Source organism: Zingiber officinale, chromosome 4B, assembly GCF_018446385.1.
Source record: "Zingiber officinale cultivar Zhangliang chromosome 4B, Zo_v1.1, whole genome shotgun sequence".
In the NCBI taxonomy this organism is placed as follows: Eukaryota; Viridiplantae; Streptophyta; class Magnoliopsida; order Zingiberales; family Zingiberaceae; genus Zingiber; species Zingiber officinale.
In genome coordinates, this window is record NC_055993.1 from 17,280,842 (window position 1) to 17,302,281 (window position 21,440).

Genomic DNA, 21,440 nt, shown 5'->3' on the forward strand with positions numbered 1-21,440 from the left:
TGTAATAATTAATTGCAGCTACATATTATTAAAAGTATATAAAAAATAATGTAATATCTACAAATGAAAAAAAAATTTGACAATCTTAATTAATTTCATTGATTATTTTTGGGGATGATGAATCCGATCCTACATAAGTTTGTCACCGATGATCAAATTAAATCGGGAAGCGCACGCGACGACTAGCTTAAAAATTAAACATCTTTTGATTATGTTTTTTATTTAGAGAAATTTTTTTTATAAATACATCATAGTTAGGGTTTAAACTACGAATATCTGAATGACAACCTAAATATTTTATTGGGATGCTATGATCAATATCTACAAACTAGCTGTTATACAATGAAGTAAATAACTGAAGTTGCTACAGTGACTCTAACTCTGAATGTAAAGGTATTTAATTTTAAGATAAAGCATCGTATAAGATGCTTTTTAAATTTATTTTTATTTATTAAAAAAATTATATTTTGACGATTTATATATTCTAGAATATCCTTTTAATTTTTGACCACGTTAAATTTATCTACACAACTAAAATGTGAATAAAATCAGGGCATCTTCAATGGTTGGTGGTGGGGCAGCAAGTATTAATATTGTTTGTTTGTTTCCATCATAACGATGGAGGGTGAGGGAAGGAGAGTGAACGGACTAGAAAAAAAAGGAACTTCCTTTTGGTTTAGTAATTGAATACGGTCGAAGTATCATATTTAAAAGATTTAAGAAATATCATAAGATTAAGTGGATATAAGATAATTTTATTGACATAAGATCTTTTAACAAGAACTCAAGAGTAAAATCATCAAAGTCTGGACTCAAAGTAGATAATATCATATCATTATGAAGATATGTGAATATTTTTTTGGACATAATAAGTGATATCAGAGTTGTATATGATCTAAACCAGATGTCATGTGGGTGCCCTTGAACGAAGTTGAAGGTAAGCCCAGGGCTGGTAATGAGTGACTGAATGCTCGTGAAGAGGCCCGCGGAGCAGATCAAGGTGACGGGATACTCATAGGGAGATCCGAAGTAGGTCAGGGTGACCTGATGCTTGTGGAAAAACCGAGAGTAGGTCAGGGTGACTGGATGCGGATGCTCGTTGGGAGGCCCAAAGCAGGTCAGGATGACCGGATGCTCGTGGGGAGACCTAGACTATGAAAATAATGGTGGTCCTTCGTTTGAGGGGAGGAGTGTTGTGATTCAATCAAAGTCCCACATTAGATAGATTTGAGAAAGATCATGATGTTAAAAGAATGTAGGATATCTTCATTGACATGAGACCTTAAGTAAAGTCATATAGATCTAGATTCAAAATAGATAATATCATATCATTATAGATTATAGAGATATATGACCATACCCTTGGCACAACAAATTCAAAAGCCCCTCACACAATATTCGTCACAGATTTTTCAATCTCATATTGAAACATACAATGCAGTAAGGTCTTAGTTGTAGTTGGTATAATCATAACGATTGAAAATAAGGGACAGACAATTTGATCGATCATTTACTTTCATATGCTACGACTTTAATGCACACTATCTGTGGCGGTGGGACGTATTTTTGTGTTTAATGCTCGGTGAGCGTAAGGGAGGGAAAGTGAACGGACAAGAAAAGAGAAAGGAAATTAAATGGCGAGGATACACTTGATTCCTTCAATTATTAGGAAGAGGAAATGGATAAATTGTAAAACCTGGAAATCCAACATCAAATTATCCAACTAAGCATTTGTACATGAACATCCATCCCATTATCCAACTACAAGTGTGATGCAGTCGGACACAATCATACAAGTATAATAATGTAGTTCAGATCTCTTCTTTCTGAATTTCCCACTCAATACTGCACATCCGCAAAGCAAAGCTAAACCGAAACACCTCATTTCATTTACAAACTCAGTCCACTGTAGAAGTGATCCAAATTCCAAATGTATCTCCAAACTCATGTTTCATCATAAAGGAAACGAAAACAATAATAATAAACTAAACTATGAGCAACAGCCTCCTTGGTTTGCTTCTTGTTGGTCCTGTTTCTGTCTTAGGATGTTTCTTTTTGCTGGAGCTGATCCTTCCTCTAGCAGTTCAGGAACTTCCAAGATCTAGATAAGTACAACAGTGTCATTTTATCATTTGATGGGATGGAATTTTGTCCCTCATGTTATTTTGAAAATTAACAATACCTTCAATGCCAGTTCTTCAAAGCATCTTTCAACATTGGATCTTGTTTTTGCACTGCACTCCAGAAACAAACATTTGTACTCATTGGCAAAGGCAATCCCCTCTTCGCTTGTCACTGTTCGTTCCAACTCCTAACAAATTGTATTTGCCAATGAATTAGTGCAATAGACTATCAAAATGATCAAGACAATGATTAATCTATATATAGTAATAGGAGAAATTACACTTGAACACTCAAAAAGCACTTTGAGAACAACATGATTAAGAAGCAAGGAAGGGAAATCATGAGTAGCAGAAATAACCTTGTCAGCTTTATTTCCAACTAGCACTTTGATACAGTTGTGGTTTGTTGCATATAATTCTATCTCTTTGATCCACACATCAGCAATATTAGTAAAAGTCTCTCGCTTTGTCACATCATAGACTATCAAGAGAAATGAGTTATTGATTTCAGTTCAGAATCAATAGCTTGGAGAAAATAGAAACCACCAGAATATGAAAAACATCTATACAGTTTGAAAAAGGGGTAGCTAAGGAAAACATTTTTTTGAAAAGCAGTTTGAGTTTGGTGTATTGCAATGATGAAGGTGATCTTGAATACCCAAGTTCGAAGATTTAAGTATACTAGAGGGCTTCATAGTGGATGGATTAGCATAGAAAACACAAATTAATATTAGAGGGTTTTCTATACAAGGTTTAATGGGAGGTCTAATTTTCTTTACAATGATTGAGGATATTAAATATGTTGATGCGGTAAAGTGTGTGCGCGCCTTACTTGGTAGAAAGGAGGACAATCATTCAAATACCAAAGAGTAGAGGCAAAATCAATCAACATTCGTTTTGCATTATGGACATGATCATTCATATGATAGCTAGAGTATTACATGGTGACAGATTATTATTAACAAGATTCATCTCAAGAGGAAGTTTAATAGGTTAAATATGCCAGATGATAGAAGACTTTATAGAGAATCATATAGTCGAGTTTATTGGGCTTGTCTTGGTGCTTTTAATTAGCCTAATAATTATAGTGTTAACAATATCTTTCTTGTAGGAATATTAGTAGAGAGTTGAACCGGAAGCAAAATGATCATCTATAGCAGAAGTATCATATAAATCACTGATGTTAAGCTAAAGCAAGGATCTTTAGGTTGTTTGAGTCCAATACATCATACAAAGATCAAACTACCTATCTTCCTTCTCTGTTGTATATGCATAGCAGAGGGTAACATGACAAATGAACCAGCAGCATCTTGCCAAATTGAAGAAACAGACATATGTATAACATATTACTAACATTATCATGGAATCAAACACAAGCTAAACCCTCATTGTGTTTGTTAGATGAAACATTGAGATGAATCCAATACTAGCATTCTATGGTGAAGATCTGTAAATTGTTTCTTCGAGTTTTTATGAAAATAAAGATGAAAATGTCTCATCAAGCTAGGCATCAATAAAAAGAATAGGAAAAATATCTATGTAGGCTAGTGAAATTGCAAAGAACAATTTCCATGTAGAAATAACTGAAAATCTTTGAATTGCTCACCTAGTATTATTCCTTGAGATCCTCTATAATATGAACTAGTTAACGTTCTAAACCGTTCCTGTCCAGCTGCAAAAAAATTGTGGATGTGATTTATTAGTAGTCTAATTGCGTAACACACAAGAATTGTGGTAGTGTTCTAGGTTTGTTAGCTGCTCCTGTACTTGACCATGTTTTACAATTTTGATGGTTGTCACACGAAACAAACAATGCAAATGCTTCATATACAAATGAGTAAACACTTAGCAGCAAATGTTCATGGAATGATTCTTGAGTGTTGACTCCACCATAAAAGATACTTCAAATTCCAACAAGTAATATATGAAAACAATAGCGAGACAATACCTTGAACTAAATCAATGATGCATCTACAACGGGATCTCGCTACCATCCATCAATAAGGAAAAATTGAAATTGAATGCAATGACAAGCGAAGGCTAACTTGAATCCATCGCAAGAGTCATTGATTCTTACTTGTCGCCATACAAATTCCTACGAGCGCAGCGGAGTCTTCTGCAGGAGTGAATGGCAACCAAAGCTTGGTCTCAATGCGAAAGAGTTCAAGGAAGAAGAAAAGTCAACAATTCAGCAGCAAGATGCCCAATTTGAGTGTTCACCTCTTCATTTTATACTTAGCCCATCCTACAAGGACCATCCACCATGAAGCTCATTACCCATTAACAACCCATTAATGTTAACGAACCGGATTAACGGATCTACACATTCAATTCACATCCATTAGCTTAAACCCTCCTTCATGCATCAAGCATTAGATCACTTAATTGAGGTTTAATTCCTTAATGACAAAAATCATGTGTGTTGTTATTAATCTCCTATTAGGCCATCTTATGGAGACTTAATGCTTCAATATTCCACTTGGGCTATACATGATACCGTATACATCACACAACACCTTAGTTGAGCTCAACATGCCACAACTTTATAGGTTAAATATCTCTTAAACAATCTGGTTCATTAATTCAATTAGTATAAGACTAAAGAAGTCAAAGTTACTATAACTGTAATAAGACTCAACAACAATCACAATGATAATTCATTAACGACATAGATCAAATGTGGATATATAAATATGAAAATGACACGAAATGTGATACAAACATGTTCATTTTCAAGAAACCTCCTTATGACCCAAACCGAGTCCAAATCATATTTACTAATACCTTATGCTAAACCGTAATGGCAAATCATGATTCAACCTTTTAACTCAAAATTGAGTCCTACATCACATTTATAAATATCGTATGTAAAACTGCAATAGTAAATCGTAATGTCTTTATGTCATAGAGTCAAAACCTCATACACATGTAAAAACTTTAGTATGTGTAATAAGCCAAAAATACATGTGTTCATTAATATAAAGCATTACACCAAAATATAGATTCCTACCAAATGGGTACTTCGTCAAAATGAAGAACTCTCATATTCAACACATATTGATGAAACACCTTGGGTAACAAACCCTTGGTGAACGGATCCACTAACATAGAATTTGTCCTTATATGCTCTATCATAATTTGACCACTCTAAACCCTTTCTTTAACCGCAAAAAATTTTATGTCGATGTGTATATACTTCGACAAACTTCGATTATTCTTAGAATATAATTCTACAACTTTATTATCACAATTGATCCTCAATGTGATGTCAATGCCCCCAATGATATATAAACCTATGATAACGTTCTGCATCTATATCCTATGGTTGGAAGCTTCATAATAGGCTATAAATTCTGCCTCCATAACGGAAGTGACTATTAGTATCTGTTTGATGCTTTTATATGATATGATGCTTTTACATAATATAGTCCCTCCTGCTAGCATAAAGACATAACTAAAGATGTACCTCCTGCTATTTAAGCATCTAGGAAAATCGAAGTCTTAATATCCAAAGATCTCTAGATGACTTGATCTCTGATATGTGAGCATGTAATCCTTAGTTCTTTGCAAATACCACATAATCCTCTTTACAACTTCTCATACTCTAGTCTAGGGTTACTCAAATATCTTCCTAACAACATCATAATGTACATAAGATCCGACATGTACATACTTGTGTATACATTAGACTCGCTACTGCCGATGCATAAGGGAATTACTACATTTCATTAATTTCAAGCTCATGGCGTGGGCATTGCTGCAAGCTAAGTGTATCACCCTTTGACACAAGAGTGTCTCCAGGAGCACAATTCTACATGTCATTCCAAATGAACACGTTTTCTATATATGTCTTTTGTGATAAAACATTGATCAATTGAGTTCTCCTTGAAATCGTATGAAAAAAAACCATTTGATCAAACTTGCGGTACTATTGATGAGATGCCTTCTCTAAATTATAAATAGACATCCTTAATTTACATACTAGGTGATTTGAATCTCCCGACTCAAAGTTCTCCAACTGCACCATATATATAGTTTTTTCAATATTTCCATTGAAAAATGCAATCTTAATGTCCATTTAATGAAACTCTAGATCATAATGAGCTTTAAGTATCATAATTACCTTAAGGACATTGTTTGACTTCTTGGAAGGATGTGAGATCATCTTCCAACCAATGTTAAACTCACGCTCTTGGAAATATACATAATCATAAGAGATCATGGATCTCCTTTCCCTAATGGATCTCCTTAGTGACACTTGATCTTGAGGTGATTGGGAGTCCAGCTCAACCATAGGAGGGAATACCTCTATTTGAGCTGACGTACTCTCCAATTGCATTGAAGGTGACATGGAAATATTGTGGTCTACTGTATATAAAATGGTAACCATTTCAGTATCAGTTGTATCAGTAATTACCATATTAGGTTCACCAATATTTTCCACAAGTGATATTTTCCTAACTTTATCGCTCTCACCATCGTCAATGACTTTAACATTACCCGTCTTAAAAAAGGACATACTCAAGGGGTTAAAAAACTTAAACCCTCTTGAGTTTTTAGAGCGTCCTACAAAATGACAGCTAATGGTTCTTGAGTCCAATTTCCTTTCATTATGCCTATAAGGCCTAGCCTTAGCTGGACAACCTCAGATATCTAGATGTCTAATACTAAATGTTCTACCTGTCCATAAGTTGTATTTGGTTTTCTTTACCGCCTTACTAGAAACTCTGTTGAATAAGTAAACAACAGTCTTGAATACCTCAACCTACAAAGACTCTAATAAAGAAGAAAATAAAATCATACTCCTCACTATGTCTTTTAGAGTCCAATTTCATTGCTCTGTTGCACCATTTTGTTGAAGGGTACCAGGCATGGTGTGTTGCACCATGATTCCTCACTCTGCAAGGCATTCTACAAATGGCCCAGAACTTTGTGTTGGGGGATCTTACGGCCGGCTAGAAGGGGGGTTGAATGGACGGGGCCCCCAAATCAATAGCTCTTCATACACTTGTTAGCTTGCGCAGTGGAATACAAGCAAATACAAAGTAAAGACAATAAAGAAAAGCACAAACCGCTAACAAGCTCATTTACATGGTTCAGAGATAACTTGCTCCTACTCCACGATTGTCTGTAAGGTGGACGATCCCTCAATCCGTCGGTGGATTAGTCCCCGGAAACTCCAGCTAGCTCAAACCTTCTTGTGGGTGGAGAAACCTCAGCACAACACTCACCAAAGATCACATGGACACAAGGGAAACCTTGAGCACTAATACACTACTAATTAGATTTTAACCAAGTCCAATTTCGTCAGTCCTAACCAAGCTTCCAAGCCTTGGTTATATAGGCCACGGGTTGGAAAACCCCGCCTACCAGTCGACTGCCCTATGTGGAGATTCGACTGTTACATTCCGACTGCTCGATACCAATCGACTGGTAAAAGTACCAATCGACTGCTCCACACTGGTAGAGCGAACAGAAGCATTGTTCGCTCCCAGTCGACTACCCAGTCAACTACACCAGTCGATTGATAAAACCACCAGTCGACTGGTACCCGAGTACAATCTCTCAACACTCGAACCCTCACCCTTACGACTCACTTGACCCTTCATTGCAGCTTTGACCTCTTGCCTTCAAGCCTACTTCCTTTGGCTCTCGTCCCTCGAATGCACCCAAGCTTGCGGCTCGTCCCAATGCCATCCTTCGTGTATACCTCGAAGTCGCTTCCCTCGGCCCTTGTCCTTGCTGCCTTGTCCACGGTCCCTCAGATGCTCCATCCTTCACCGAACCCGAAGCCAGCCTGAGCCATATGTGTATCCTACAAACTTGCACAACTCAAATACACATATCAAATACAAGGGTGAACCTAACTTAAATCCTTTGCCCAAACACCAAAAAATACATGGTCGCACGGACCATTGGGATTGCTCCAACAATCTCTCCCTTTTTGATGTTTGACACTATGTTTAAATTAGGAAAAACAAATAGCAAATAAACATGCTAAAAATAATGGACTTACGTTACCAAGGCTACACACTTGGACTTACACCGCCGAATGGACTTACGTTGCCAAGGCTACACACTTGGACTTACACCGCCGAAGGAAAATGCAAACACGCATTGGAACCTATCCCAAGGCTCCCCCTACACCTAAGCTCCCCATTGAGCTAGGAATTTTATCACAAGGTTATTAAGAACCTATCCTCGCTCTGATACCAATTGTCAGGGAATCTTGCGGCTAGCTAGAAGGGGGGTTGAATGGACGACGCCCCCAAATCAATAGCTCTTCATACACTTGTTAGCTTGCGCAGCGGAATACAAGCAAATACAAAGTAAAGACAATAAAGAAAAGCACAAACCGCTAACAATCTCATTTACGTGGTTCGGAGATAACTTGCTCCTACTCCACGGCTGTCCGTAAGGTAGATGATCTCTCAATCCGTCGATAGATTAGTCCCCGGAAACTCCGGCTAACTCAAACCTCCTTGTGGATGGAGAAACTTCACCACAACACTCACTAAGGATCACTTGGACACAAGGGAAATCTTGAGCACTAGTAGACTACTAATTAGACTTTAACCAAGTCTAATTTCGTCAGTTCTAACCAAGCTTCCAAACCTTGGTTATATAGGCCACGGGTTGGAAAACCCCATCTACCAGTCGATTGCCAAAACCATCAATAGACTGTCCTATGGTGAGATTCGACCGTTACATTCCAACGGCTCGATACCAGTCGACTGCTCCACATTGGTCGAGCGAACAGAAGCATTCTGTTCGCTCCCAGTCGACTGCCCAGTCAACTACACCAGTCGACTGATGAAACCACCAGTCGACTGGTATCCGAGTACAATCTCTCAGCACTCGAACCCTCACCCTTACGACTCACTTGACTCTTCATTGCAGCTTTGACCTCTTGCCTTTAAGTCTACTTCATTTGGGTCTCGTCCCTCGGATGGACCTAAGCCCGCAGCTCGTCCCAATGCCATCTTTCGCATATGCCTCGAAGTCGCTTCCCTCGGCCCTTGTCCTTGCTGCCTTGTCCATGGTCCCTCGGATGCTCCATCCTTCACCGGATCCGAAGCCATCAACCTGAGTAATATGTGTATCCTGCAAATCTATACAACTCAAATACACATATCAAATACAAGGGTGAACCTAACTTAAATCCTTTGCCGAAACACCAAAACACATGATTGTTAGTGAGAGCCCTAGAGCCGATCATGTGATGATTGTTGTATGGACTCGATGTATCATATTTCTATATTTATAAAGACATTTCTTATGGTTATTATACTTACTTGTATTGGTGCCAAATAACTAAGTATAATAGTGTCCTTGAGTGGAAGGTTCTTATCTATATCAATCGATTGGTTGAATTGATAGTGAGATGATATAGAGAACACTACTCTTAATCATTCCTAGTCAAGTATTAACATTCAGGGACAATGTTAATGCGCTGAGACTAGCATGTAGGTCAACTTGATGACTTGATCTCACAAGTCATGGATATTAGATATCAAGTTGACACATGAGTATGCATTGGAGAATGTATACTGAATGACCCACTATGAGAAAGTATCATGGATTATTATATGAGTGTCATATACTTTCTCATGTGACTATTAGTATGACTATCAGTCCTTGGACCTGAAGTCACCATGGTTCCCTACATAAGGAGTTGCATACTTTGGCTTCGTCAAACGTCACCCGTAAATGGGTGGACTATAAAGGCGATTACTGGGTATGTAACAAATTATGCGGAGGGATGTGAGTGATGTAGATGGGATCTATCCCTCCTATATGACAGGAGTGATATCATGATTCTTGATAGAGTGAGACCACTAAGTGCATGACCATGCCCAAATGAGTCAATACGAGATATTGAGCTCATTTGATTAGAATGAGTCTACTTGGAGTTCAAGACATAGATTGATTAGAGGATGACACGGTCTATGCTTCAATTGATCAATCTAAATGTCTAGGATAGAAGGACATTGTTACATATTATGAGAGTCACAATTAGTAGTCACAATGGTGATGTTGGATCTCAACATTCTTATAACTTGGGTAGTAATGATGTGTTGCTAGATACCACTCATTACTTATGTTTCTAAATGGGTTTAGGAGCATTGCCAACGTTACAATAACCTATAGGGTCACACACAAAGGGCAATTAGATGGAGATTAGGTTCATATGATGGATCAAGAGGATTAGGTTCATGTGATGAACCAAATTGGATTAAGAGTAATCTAAATTAGACTAATTGAGTTGAACTCAATTTGATTCATGTGTCGAATGAGTCTAATTTAGATTATGATTCATTGAGTCAATTTAAACCAATGAATAGAGATTCATTAAATTAAATTGATTTGAATCAAAGGTTAGATTTGATCAACCATGGGAGATAAGAGGTCAAGTTTGACTTGACTTGAGAGGGAAGATGAAGGGTCAAGTTTGACTTGACCAAATGCCACCTCATTGTGACTTGGCATGGGCCGACCAATGATGATGTTCCACATCATCAAGGCTACATCAATGTGTGTCACCTCATGAGGAAGACCAAGAGCCATGACTCTTAGTATTACATGGAGGTTTAAAATGCCAATAAGTGGCCGGCCACATTTGATGATGGTGTAAGTGCAATTGTGTGCTCATTGATTCTCCCTTCTTCTTCTTCCTCTCTTCTCTATTCTCCCTCTCCTCCTTTGCCGAAACCACTTAAGGGTGCTAGCACACTCTAAGTGGTTCTCTCCACCTTTTGTCCGTGTGGATACGTGTAGAGGAGTGTACACTTGACACTCTACGAGATCCGGCAACCGTTTGGACGAGCGGGATAAGCGAAGGGCATCGCTACAAGGATATACTTCTTTTCATGTAGATCTAAGGTAGATCTAGTGTAGAGGAACATGTACATGTACAATTTTATTTATCTTCACACGGATCCGTAGCTAGCTTCGGGGTTTCCGCAACGTAAAAAGCGGTTTTTGCGGCTCGAATTGCTAACAATGATCGCACGGACCTTTGGGATTGCTCCAACAATCTCTCTCTTTTTGATGTTTGGCAATACATTTAAGTTAGGAAAAATAAATAGCAAATAAACATGCTAAAAACAATGAACTTATGTTGCCAAGGCTACACACTTGGATTTACATTGCCAAGGCATACACTTGGACTTACACCGCCGAATGGAAAATGCAAACATGCATTGGAACCTATCCCAGGGCTCCCCCTACACTTAAGCTCCCCATTGAGCTATGAATTTTATCACAGAGCTATTTAAGAACCTATCCTCGCTCTGATACCAATTATTGGGGGATCTTATTGCTGACTAGAAGGGGGGGTTGAATGGACGACGCCCCCAAATCAATAGCTCTTCCTACACTTGTTAGCTTGCGCAGCGGAATACAAGCAAATACAAAGTAAAGACAATAAAGAAAAGCATAAACCACTAACAAGCTCGTTTACGTGGTTCGGAGATAACTTGCTCCTACTCCACGGCTGCCCATAAGGTGGATGATCCCTCAATCCGTCAGTAGATTAGTCCCCGAAAACTCCGGCTAGCTCAAATCTCCTTGTGAGTGGAGAAACCTCACCACAACATTCACCAAGGATCACTTGGACACAAGGGAAACCTTGAGCACTAGTAGACTACTAATTTGACTTTAACCAAGTCTAATTTCGTCAGTCCTAACCAAACTTCCAAGCCTTGGTTATATAGGTCACGGATTGGAAAACTCCGCCTACCAGTTGACTGCCAAAACCATCAGTCGACTGCCCTATGTGGAGATTCGACCGTTACATTCCAACGGTTCGATACCAGTCGACTGATAAAAGTACCACTTCCCCTTTGGAGTACTGTAACTTATCTTAAAAGTTGTGTATTGGGTATTAGGATGAGGTTCACAAGTACGCTTTTAGACATTTCTGACTTTAGTATCTTAAGTCTTGTAATCAAGTTCAACATCTTGATGATGTACTCACTTATGCTACCCTTCCTATTGTACCGCATGGATACCAACTTATTAAGAAATGTGGTAGTCTAGACCTTTTTTTTTTAGGCAATCAATCAGCTAATTCTTTAATAAAGGTTCAACATCTTCATTCTCAGTTATTGAACCCCTAATGAATTCCAGAATATACATCTTCATGATCATAAGACTCATGCGATTTTATCGCTCTCACTTGTCAAAGATCACCTTTTGATTCATAGTGAAATCACTAGTTAAAGGTACAGATCAATTATGCCTAAATATAAAGTCTAGATCTATGCAACGTAATAAAACTGTAATATGCTCTTTCCATTATCCAAAGTTTGTGCCAGTAAGCACGGGATGTTATTCAAGTTTGCAAATATTGTGAGTAACAAAAGTAAAGAACATAACTCAATTAACTAAACACAAAACATGTATCCTTATAGTTGTGTAGTAACATAACGCAACAAACAAAACATGCACAAGGTGGAACATTCAATGCGATTTTGGACTAAAAATTAATTTTCTAGTAGTACTCTTCATACAGCTTATAATAACCTTCATTTACATCACATGTCTTCCTTTGGGCTGACATATCATGCACACATGATTAAATTTATATCAGTCACAACACTTTAATCAGTGACATAGTGTGTTTTCCTTTGGGCCAACACACTATGCGCATAACTTATAAGCCAAACTAGACTTGTGAGCTTCCTTAAACATACATCTGGCATAAAGAATGACTTTCTTTTGGGTTAACCATTTTTAGCATGGATGTACATTCATCTATGCAAATACCCCAAGCCTCCCCAACTGTTCTCGCGTTGGCAATAGTATTGGTTCGACTAAGCAACAAACATATAGAAGAACATAGGAAAATCATTGAAAACTTAGCTAATCAGATATCAATCGATTAATATTAGCTATCAGTCGATTGATACTGGTATCAATCGATTGCCCTTAGGTATAAATTGATTAATATTTCTTATGTGCTAAGTTCAGGGCATGACAATCGATTGCCCCACAACAATTAGTTCCTTGGTTGATTCAGAAGGCTTCAGTTCACGAGTTCATCCACACCAATCGACTAGTGCCTTACAACAATCGACTGATAGCCATAGTCAAATCCACCAATTGACTTGGAGATCTTCTGTGGACAACCCAATGAACACCAGTTGATTAATCCTTATGGCAATCGACTAATGAAGACTAGTTGAACTTCCCAATCAATTTCGAGTCATTTTGTGCACGACCCAGGTTCATCAGTCGATTAGTCCTTGTGAAAATCAACTGGTTGGTGAAGACCAGTCGAACTGGCCAATCGACTCCGCGAGCTTCTGTGCACGATCCTAGGTTTATCAGTTGATTGATCCTTATGGCAATAGACCGATGAACACTAGTCCAACCCATGTGTCATTTATCAATTGATTGGTGAAACTCACTAGTCGATTGATAGCTGAAAACCTAGTTTTTGCACACGATTTTTCAGCTTGAGAAAACCTAAAATAATGTTGTCATTCGCGTTCTTCACGAATAATGTGAAAAACTTGATTTCTTGGTTATAATCCTGGGTTTTCTAATGCTATATTCGATGAATATACATCGATTCACTCATCCAAATGGAATTGAATGCAAAATTGATGTATATATACCAAATTGTCGAAAATAAGATGCATCTACAATAGGATCTAGATACCATCCATCAATAAGACCAAACTGAAATCAAATGCAATGCAAGTGAATGTTGACCTGAATCCATCGCAAGAGCCATTAATCCTTACTTGTTGCCGAACAAATTCCTGCAACTGCAACGGAGCCTTCTGCATGAGTGGGTGGCAACCAAAATTTGGTCTCGAGGGGAAAGAGTCCAAGGAAGAAGAGTTAGCAATTCAACAAGATGCCCAAATTGAGTGTTGACCACTTCATCTTATACTTTGCTCAGTATACAAGGATTATCCACCATGAAGATCATTATCCGTTAACAACCCATTAATGTTAACGAACTAGGTTAATGGATCTACACATGCAATCCACATCCAATAACATAAACCCTCCTTCATGCATCAAGCATTAGATCACTTAATTGAAGTTTAATTCCTTAATGACAAAAAATTGTGTGTTGTTATTAATCTCGTATTAGCCCATCTTATGGACACTTAATCCTTCAATACATATTTCTTCATCATGATAAAATAAAAGAAGAATCAATATATGACCAAAAAATAACTTCTAGCATGGAAAGGTGTTCCAACTCACCCGTGTCCCAAATTGTGAGCTTTAACTTTTTATCAGCAATTGTGAGATGCTTTATCTTGAAATCCACTCCTAAAACCATTACAAATTAGTTCACGTAAATAAAAAAAAAAAAACAGTAGAAATGAATAATTATGGATAAAAAGAAATCAAATGAGAAAATCCAGAATGAGATAAGAAATAATGGTCTCACTATCCTAACTCTGTATATATATAAATTTATAATACACATAAATCAATAGTTTAACCCAAATTTATCCAATATTTTTTTTCTATATTGTCACAACTAAATAAGAATAGTTTGATAAAATAAATTAGCTACTCAAGCAAAAAACATCACGAGAATTTGCCCCCAAAAGGACATAGAAGTCGATTAAATTCTACCTCGAGGTAGATGAGAAACTAAGATCCTCTATTAGTCTATATTTAAGGAAGTGTTGAAAATGAAAGGATTCTCTACTTGTAAATCATTTAAGATCCAGCTGTTCATTTATTCTAAATTGTAAAGGAGAAGCATCACTTTCACCAACCAAAAATCATGTGGGAGTGGCTGCCACAATCTAGACATGTCCTGTACCATTCTAAACTTGTCTCTTTTATGTCGAATTCTGATTGGTTGATTTAGGTAGCAAAGCTACTGCATGATATCTGCCATGGTCTGAGTCTATCATGAGCCCACAACATAACATGCATCTGTCCACAATATTTAATAGCCCTTAAGAGTTTGTATATTTTCTCTAGTTATTTAAATGAAATGTGCTGTCGATTCCAGTACCGCTCCACTTGTGCCAATCACGGTGAGTAGTAAAATTTTGTCCTATACTTTGCTTGTGCCAAGATCAACACTTGCCTTCTACTCCTAACATTGAGCTATCAGTCTATTTACTAGGAAAGTATTGATTCCAGGTCAATCGGAAACCAAGACAAGCCAATTCTGCAACTTTAAAACAAGAAGAAATCTTTCTGTCTTTTATGACTCTCTGTTACTGTTGAACTTTATCTGTCGTAGGAGACATTATTAGGCCTCGAGTCACTACTCTGGTACACCAAACACTCTTGCCCACCTAAAGAAGCAACTATCACAAGTAACACAAAAGGAACCAAATGAAAGATACAAACAAAAAGGACAACAAGAACAAGAGAATCCACTCAGAACCAAGCGCAAAATGAAGAAAAATTCTAACAAATCAGAGGTGCTGCATAATTGCTGAAAAAAGAACAGAGGTGCTGCATAATTGCTGCAAAAAAAAAGAGTAATTATGCAGAGAGGAAAGGGAAAGGATGGAGTGCGCACCGATGGTGGGAGAGAGGTCGTCCACGAGGTTGTTGGAGATGAAGGAGACGAGGAGGCTGCTCTTGCCGACGCCGGTGTCGCCGATCAGGAGTATCTTGAAGGAGTAACTGCAGCTAACGCCAGGCCCAGAGGAGGAACTCGTCATCGTCCCAAAAGCAAACAGCACAAAGCGATGATCGAGCACCAAAGCCACAAGGGGGCAGAAATAAGAGACTCGGATTAAAGAAAACAAAAGCAAATATAAAGATAGAATTATGGAAGAAGAAAGGTGGCGAGGTTGGAAGGAAGAATAAAAAAGAAACACTGAAAAAGAGAAAGAGGAAGAAGAAGAGGGAAGGGGAAGGAAAGGAAAGGAAGAAGATTCTTTGCTTCCCTTCTTTTTCGCTGGGTGTGTGTTTAAAGCCTTCTCGTTACTTTCTATGGCATCTCCTCCTTCCCCTGCCTTCCCTTCACTGCTCTTGTCTCGATTCTTCCTCTGCCGTTACGTCCAACTGTCCCAGTCCAAGAAATGCAGACAAACCAATTGGCACTGTGAGATCCAAACCTCGGACCGGCCGATTAGATTTAGATAATAATAATGACGTAGGTAGAATCCAATGGAACCTGCCGAATTCTAACAAAAAAATCTAATCGGTTTTCCGAATTTAGCTGGACCAGATCGGACACAGGCTGTGGGAGTGCTGTGGATTCCTGTCGCTCTTGCTGGTCATGATGAGTTGGTCGCTGTCCAGACAGTATTAATTTGCTTCTGAATCATTAGGTTGTCCAACTTAAATAAAGTATCTTTTTATGCTCTAAAAGTGAATTTACTGAGATACCGAATATCTTTTTAATTTTTCAAACATATGATCGAGTTTTAATTTTAATAAATTAACTGATAAATTTTATTTAAGGAACCGTTTATCTAAAAAATATTGGACTGACTTTTTAATTTATCGTAACGGTCGTTAAAGAATTTCTACGAGGGTGGGGCCAAATGGATCACTCTCACGATTAATTGCCCGGGTGCCAACTAAAACAAATGAATTTAATACTCATAGAGCTATATTTGAATTGGGTTTGAATTCTTGAGCCTTTTTTATTATTATATTTGAATTCGGTTTGAATTCTTGAACTTAAATTTGAATTTGATTCCAATTATAATGTATTTTAATTTGAGAATATTTGAATCGAAAAATAATAAAAATATTTAATATTTTTTATAAACAATCAAATAATTGGGTCGATTTATTTGTATCCATAATTGAAAGGGATGGTATGCTAGTTAACCCGAGTATCAATTTGCATATTAAAGTAAAAGATTTTAAGCATATGAACTTCGAAATTTCAGAAAGTAGAATACTATATTCCGTATTTTTAGTCCAAAAGAAGTTCATTTTAATGCAAAATATAATTGCGAGTTATTTTATAAATCAATTTGCATTAATTTATGTCGATCTTTAAAGAAGAAGGTGATTTGTAAATCAATTTGCGCTTTTTAAAATGAAAGATTTTATTCATTAATATTCCAATTACTCCAAGTGGAATGTTAATAATTCCATAGGATGTGGAGATAAGAATTTACCTGGCACAGGTCAATAGTCACGGTGTAAATTAAAATCAAAGCGGTCAACACTAAGGTTTAAGCAAGGCTAATTTGAGCAGGAGTGACTGCATTAGTCAATCAGAATGATGATGGTCGGCTAGAGGGAAATCAGTCCAAGCAGATCACCCATCCGGTCGGATATGGCACCGACATCAGTCATGCGAAGTAATAAAGGAGAAGCCTAAAGGTCTTGAGGAAGAGAAAGCAAAAGAGAATACTCTATCTGTCATTAAATGCACTGAAACCAAGATAAAAATACCTTCTGTAGATAATCAATATCATTAAATAGGAAAAGATGGAAAGTTACTCAGAAATGTATATAAGGGCATGCCAGATATGAGAAAAAGGCAAGAAAAATAATAGTCTTCGTCTCTATCATTTTCCATTTTCCTTTCTCCATCTTTGACTTGAGCGTCGGAAGACCAACTCCAAGGACCTCTTCCCTGATTTGGTTTTGTTTTGCAGGTAGGAGTGAGATTCTTATCCAATCAGCAGAGTCACCACCTTCTCGGCTTTCCAGCTTTACGCCCCGGACAAGATCATTTTAGCGTCGTCTGTAGGAATTATTCGTGCATCCGAATGGGACGATAGAAGACGCTGGACGATTCACAACGATAATGCTGTTGCAAGAGGAGCTCGACGCGCTGATACAAACCCGAGAGACAAAGATAGTGGAGCAACAACAACAACAAGAGCTGGCCGATCATCAAGTGCAGGAACCTGTAGCCTCAATAGTGGGGTGGCAGGCTGAACAACTCTCCGCTCGGGAACTGAACAAGATGCCAATCGTCACCTATAGGGAAGCCCCTAATGCGCCGACCCTGTTATGAACTCCAGCAGAGAGGGGCCAAGCGGATAAAGATCGAGGATCATCCTCTGATGAGGCGCCCATTCGAGACACAAGAAAAAGGAAACCCAGGGAGGATGACTCGCCCAAACGGATCAATCAACATTTTTCAGAGGGGATTCTAAATGACCCCCTGTCGAAGCACTCCACTCCACTGACGATTGGGGAATATAATGAGACGACCAACCCCGACGACCACCTAGCCAACTTTAACAACGCGGCCACGCTGCACCAATACATGGACGGGGCAAAATGCCGATTCTTCCTTACTACATTATCTGGATCGGTATAACGCTGGCTCAAACGTTTGCCGAGCGGCTCGATCCACAGCTTCAAAGACTTTCAAGCGGTCTTCCTGCATCACTTTACTAGTAGTCGCCGCCACCAGAAGACGAACGTGAATCTATTCTCACTGAAGTAAGGGCCCCGAGAGGCCTTAAGGGCATATATCTGTTTGTGCAGTTAGCACTAACAGTCTAACTCAGGTTTTGATGAATGACAAAGTAGGTTAAGTTATTTTCGTTATGATCTAACACTTTGACTTAGTATACAGGAGAAATCTAACTAAGTCGACGGGCTAACCTGATAGTTGGCACGAAATTCAACTAGGTCAACGGGCTGACCTGATAGCTGGCACGAAGTCCAAACAGGTCGACGGGTTGACCAGATGTCTGGCACGAAGTCCAGCTAGGTCGACGGGCGGACCTGATAGTTGGCACAAAGTCCAAACAGGTCGACGGGCTGACCAAATGTCTGGCAAGTAAGTTAAGGTAAGTCATTGGAGGGGAGTGACTTGGTGAGGATGCATTCCCAGTCAGGGAACATAGGCGTCGGTCCAACATAAAACTATTTCAGGAATCTAAGTTGAGATCGTGACTAGATTCCGGTCTCGGTGAGACGGAATCTAATTACTACTCTATAATTGTGCTAACACTTTATTTTACAGGGTAGTATAATTTGCATTTGTCTCGGGCTAATATTTTCTTGCAGGAAATTGAGGTACTGGAAAATAGTGGTCCGGGCGCTCGGAAAGGATTCGGGTGCTTGGAATGCAAACTCTATCCCGATGCAATGTGGAATGCGCTGGTTGGCTGGGCTGACGTCACACTCTAGGTGCTCGGAAGGGATCCAAGCGCCCAGAGGTTCCTATATAAGGAGGCCACCAACTGGAGCAAAGAACAACAACTTCTGCCACGATTACTCTCGTGTGCGCTGCTTCCAAGATGCTCTTGCTATGCTGGGAAGCTTCTCCGATAACCAACGACGTAGTCTTTACTTTCTTGTTGTCGGTAATTTCATTTTGCAAAATTCTTGTACTCATTTTGTAAACATCTTTTCAAATTATTAGTGATTGTCCAATGAAAGTACTCAAAGAGTGTGAGCTTTGGAGTAGGAGTCGACGAAGGCTCCAAACCAAGTAAAATTTGTTTGTGTTAGCATTGTGTCTTTCATATTTCCGCTGCGTGATCGACTCGATTTAATTACAAATTTTTTGAACGCTATTCACCCCCCCTTTCACGTTTTCACGATCCAACAATATCCAATGCTTTAATCAAGTGGTGATGGACATCCCGGCGGTCTCTCGGATGTATTGGTAAACGCTTTCACTCAGGGGCTCACTAAAGGAGAATTCTTCCGATCACTCATTCGGAAGCCGCCAAAGGACTTTGTCCATCTATAAAAAAGGGAAAATGAATATATCAATGTAGAAGAAGCCCAAGCGACCAGGAAAAAAGAGGCACCCGCCGAACTAGCAATGGCATCCGAGCAGTGTCAACTGAGCAGCCATCAGCCTCCTAAAGGGCCTCGATTGGGAGGAACTCAACCACAACACGAGCTTAGGATGCATGTCGTTCAGCACATTGTGGTCGAACGTGTTGGGACCGATGTGTTCGCTAGAGGGGCGTGAATAGCGGTTCATTGCGCGCTTGCATCGTTTGCTTCGTCTGGATGGTTTGCAGCGGAATACAACTTGAAGACAAACTATACAATGCTAACAAGTAGATTTACTTAGTATCCACCTCAAGATGAGGTGACTAATCTAAGGATCCATATACGACACACTATCTCCACTATGAAAACCTCCTTCTCGGTCGCAGCAGGAGGCGGAGAAGCCTCGTGCAAACTCACACACAACACAAACACAAATACAAGAAGAAATTACAAGAATACAAGTAAATGCACCTTTCTTCTTGCTACTTGGTGTTGCCTCTTGAATCTTGGAGATGCTCCCCAAGTGCCTTCAAGAACTGGCGTGAGTGCTGGAGAAATCGCTGTGAAGATTGCAAAAAGCTCACAGAAAACAGATCGCAAAAATCTGACGAAGAAAACGCTTAGCCCAGGCTTTAAACAATGCTCCCAATCGATCCAATCCATCCCCAATCGATTGCCACGTCAGCACCACTCCATCCCAACTGTCCATCGCTCATTTCCTGCCCAACAATCACTTCCCAATCGATCGATTGATCGATTGTGACTGCTTGAATCGATCGCCCGATGGATTCAGAACCTTTTTGTGTTCTTGTGATCACGCGAGAACTCCTGCTGCCCAATCGATCGACCGATCGATTGGTAGCTCCCAATCGATCGCCCGATCGATTGGGAAAGCTTCTGTGCTCGCGATTTCACATCCCAATCGATCGACCGATCGATTGGGCCTTCCCACAATTGCAGCACACTCCAATCGATCCACTAATCGATTGGACTCTGGTTCAATCGATCACCCGATTGATTGACCAGCCTGGACTTGACTCAAACTCAAGTCTAAATTTCCAAACCCAACTCCTGGTCAATCGTGACCTGTTGGGTCTCCATGCCTAGCATTTGGCCACACCCGACCAACCTCGAACTAGCATTCTAGCCTCCTCCACCAGTCTTGCGTCCCTCGGATATCTCCTATCCTTCACGCCTTGCCTTCAGGAGCTTCCTTCGGCCTCATCCTAGTTGTCGAGTTCTCCTTGCCAAGTCACACTAGGACTTACCTTTCCAAGACCACATGCTTGGGCTTACAACCTTTGCCAAGATCACACTTGGACTTTCCACTTGCTTGGCTCCTCACCAGAACTTTCTCCTTTGCCAAGATCACACTTGGACTTTCCCGTTGCCTGGCTCCTCACCAGGACTTTCTCCTTTGCCAAGATCACACTTGGACTTTCCAATTGTCTGGCTCCTCACCAGGACTTTCTCCTTGTTAGAGTATATACTAAAAGCCTAGCTTTTGGTATAAACATTTATCTAGAAATAAGAATCACATTGGTCAAATGTCTACATTTGTGATAAATGTAATTGTTCAATTAATTTATATTGTAGATAACATGGTGTGCGGTGTCACACACAGAAGATCATGTTATCAGTACCTTATAAATT

General features: G+C 39.2%; 1 protein-coding gene across 1 annotated transcript; it reads right to left on the reverse strand.

The window, feature by feature from the left end:
* Positions 1–1,697: 1,697 nt before the first annotated feature.
* Positions 1,698–16,170, reverse strand: LOC121974802 (ras-related protein RABC2a-like). Its single transcript, XM_042526036.1, has 6 exons — positions 15,643–16,170; positions 14,352–14,420; positions 3,730–3,795; positions 2,483–2,604; positions 2,183–2,311; positions 1,698–2,101 (listed from the first exon to the last, which is right to left on the reverse strand). The coding sequence occupies exons 1-6, from the start codon at positions 15,785–15,787 to the stop codon at positions 1,991–1,993; spliced, it is 642 nt and encodes a 213-aa protein (XP_042381970.1). The 5' UTR covers positions 15,788–16,170; the 3' UTR covers positions 1,698–1,990.
* Between the last annotated feature and the right edge of the window lie 5,270 nt (positions 16,171–21,440).